The following is a 3,359-nucleotide window of genomic DNA, read 5'->3' on the forward strand; positions in this document are numbered from 1 at the left end:
TGTGAATGGGTGCCGTCAGAATGAGAGTCCAAACAGCTGATAAAAACATCACAATAATCCACACCACTCCAGTCCATCGATTAACATTCTTTGAAGTGAAAAACTGTTTGTAAGAACCAAATCCATCAAGACGTTTTTATCTTCGAAATGTTGCTTCTGGCCAAAATACCATAATAACCATAATCCATAATAACGCTTCCTCCAGTGAAAACATCCATCCCTTGTTATCTTCTCTCATCAAAATCCACTCACATATCTGTTTAGGACTGTTTTTTTTTATTTGTAAATGGTGCTTTATCTGTACATTTTTCTCTCCTGGTTCAGACGAGATGACTTTTTAACTGGAGAAAACAATATTATGGATAGAGGACATGTATATTTAAGCCGTAACAATGGTTTGAAGTTAAAAACATCTTAATGAAGGATTTGTTTTGTTTGTTTTGTTTTTTACAAACACACAGCTTTTGGCTTCACAAGACATTAACTGATGGTCTGGAGTCGTATGGATTGCTTGTGGATTATTGTGATGTTTTTATCAGCTGTTTGGACTCTCATTCTGACGGCACCCATTCACTGCAGAGGATCCATTGTGAGCAAGTGATGTAATGCTACATTTCTCCAAATCTGATGAAGAAACCAACTCATCTACATCTTGGATAGCTTGTGGGTGAGAACATTTCCAGCGACTGTTCATTTTGTATGAACTATTCCTTTAAACAATGGTAAGATTAATTGTATGTGTTTCATTAATCTAACCTGTGGTTATCTCTGGCAGGTGTTTGTGGATAATTTCGTCCACTGTGACCTCCATCCCGGGAACATCCTGGTGCAGGGTGGGCGAGGAGAGGGACCCCAGGACAGGGTGACTCTGATGGACATGTGTGACACTGTGGTGGTCAGCATGAGGCCGAGTCCTCCGCCTCTACAGCTGGTGCTGCTGGACGCGGGCATCGTGGCACCGCTCAGCGAGGCGGATCAGCGCAACTTCAGAGCCGTGTTTACCGCTGTCGTTCTCAAACAGGTAAAAAACATACTCTATGGGGATTTTGGTTCTTTTGTTGACATTTCTGAATGTGAATATATTAGCGGCAAATTTCAAGTGAATAGAAATGTTCGAGACTTGTTTGTTGGAATCCGCATCAGTGTTATTTTAGTATTATTTACCTTCAGGCCATCCAAGATGTAGATGTGTTTGTTTCTTCATCAGATTTGGAGAAATGTAGCATTGCATCACTTGCTCACCAATGGATCCTCTGCAGTGAATGGGTGCCGTCAGAATGAGAGTCCAAACATGTACTTGTGTTGCCAGGGTGAGCGAGTTGCAGAGCTAATCCTTCATCACGCCCGCGCCAATGAGTGCCAGGATGTGACACGTTTCAAGAAGGAAATGGCTGAACTAGTGGATCATGCACTCAGTGACACACTTTCTCTGGGAAAGGTACGGAGTTATGCATCACTACCTTCATCACTTCCATAATTAGTTAAAAATCTGTATACTACCAGTCAAGTTTGAACTAACTGAGACTTATGTTTTTGAAAGAATTTTGAGGTATTTTTGAAAGATGTCTCTTCTGCTCACCAAGGCTGCATTTATTTGATTAAGAATACAATAAAAATGGTAATATTGCAAATGTTATTACAATTTAAAATAACTATTTTATATTGTAATATATGTTAAAATGTAATTTATTGCTGAATTTTCAGCATCATTACTCCAGTCTTCATTATCACATGATCCTTCAGAAATCATTCTAATATGCTGATTTGCTGCTCAAGAAACATTTTTTAAAGTTTAAAACTGTTGCTTTATATTTTTGTGGAAACAATGATACGCTACCATTGAAAGGTTTGGGATGTGTACGTTTAAAAAAAAACAAGACATTTAAGTGAAAAAAGAAAGAAATTCATACTTTTATTCATCAAGAATGTGTTAAATTGATCAAAAGTGACCGTTAAGACATTTATAATGTTACAAAAGATTTCTATTTCAAGTGAATGCTGTTCATTGAACTTTCTGTTCTAGGAGATCCTGAAAAAATTATGGTTTCCATCAAAATATTAAGCAGCAAAAACAGCTCATGTTGGTTTACATGACTCGTGTTGTTTTATAGATTCAGGTGGCCGAGCTGTTGTCTCGAGTCTTTGGTTTACTGATTCATCACAAGGTGAGAGCAGCTGGTCTTAGCACAAGTTAGTACATCATAAAATGTCAGTAAAATAATGCTTATTGGCTTAATGTAACATCTACCTTTCAGTAGGCTAATTCAAAAAGCAGCCTTTAAATGTATAAACAGGAAGTAGTACTAAAAAGCTAAGCAATTCTGTTTTAATCTGAATATTTGACTTTGACCTTAGGTAGCTTTTAAAGGTTATAATTGAATTTAGCAGTAACATAACTGAAATAAAATGTAGTAAACCTATTTAAATATGTTATTTAAATAATGCATAGACAGGAACTGCATGCAAAATAAATGCTAACATACAAAGCAGAAATTTTTGTGTTAAAAATCTGGCATGCACAAATATGAGTGAGTGAAAATGCATAGTGATATTGTGATTTTACACTGTATTTTGATACTATTGTGTGTTTAAGTGAGAGATGTTTTGTTCTTCCTGTTGCAGGTGAAGTTGGAGAGTAATTTTGCGTCTGTGGTGTTTGTCATCATGGTCCTGGAGGGTTTGGGTAGATCCCTGGATCCCAACCTGGACATCCTGGAGATCGCCAAACCCCTCCTGCTGAAATACCTGCTCTGATACACTGTCAACATTTACCTCATTGTTCCAGACGCCAATAACAGCCTGCTGCTCAAATAAAGAGTGCTGATCAGGGAATTTACCGTCACTCAGAGGAAAAACTACATTAACATGTACATGGTTATAGGGAAAAGTTAAAGGTGTTCCTGGATCATTAACATATGCTGTGATATTGGGATTGGATTATACACATGGGGCCAGATTCAGTCTTTTTGTGTCTATTATGTACGATAAGTCAACTAAATCCCATCCTGGTTTATAAATTCAGTGTAAAATTACTACATACGCTGCTTTCACTTTTTTGTCACTTTGAGTGTTTTTACCAAGTGCATTAAACCCAAAACTGCTTTTAAAATCCCTGAAAAGTTACATATATTATCATTAGAGTTAGTGGTTACAATCCATTAACATTTATAAAGGAACCAAGCAAGTCTTTATCCAGGCACCTTTCTTTTGCTTGTGTATGTTTAAATATGTGACCCTGGTCTTAATAAGGGTCCATTTTTTTAAATTGACAATGTATACATATCGAGATACAACTATTTGAAAATCTGGAATCTGAGGGTGCAAAAAAATCTAAATATCGAGAAAATCACCTTTAAAGT

General features: G+C 36.8%; 1 protein-coding gene across 1 annotated transcript in view; it reads left to right on the forward strand.

The window, feature by feature from the left end:
• The window catches only part of LOC107669038 (uncharacterized aarF domain-containing protein kinase 2-like), a 5,440-nt gene extending 2,686 nt beyond the window's left edge, over positions 1-2,754 (forward strand). Inside the window, 4 exon segments of the mRNA XM_016461138.1 lie at positions 776-1,021; positions 1,310-1,438; positions 2,112-2,165; positions 2,623-2,754. Of these exon segments, the coding sequence (XP_016316624.1) occupies positions 776-1,021; positions 1,310-1,438; positions 2,112-2,165; positions 2,623-2,754 (561 nt within the window).
• The last annotated feature ends 605 nt before the right edge of the window (positions 2,755-3,359 follow it).

Source organism: Sinocyclocheilus anshuiensis, unplaced genomic scaffold (genome assembly GCF_001515605.1).
Source record: "Sinocyclocheilus anshuiensis isolate Anshui unplaced genomic scaffold, SAMN03320099.WGS_v1.1 scaffold324, whole genome shotgun sequence".
Taxonomy (NCBI): domain Eukaryota; kingdom Metazoa; phylum Chordata; class Actinopteri; order Cypriniformes; family Cyprinidae; genus Sinocyclocheilus; species Sinocyclocheilus anshuiensis.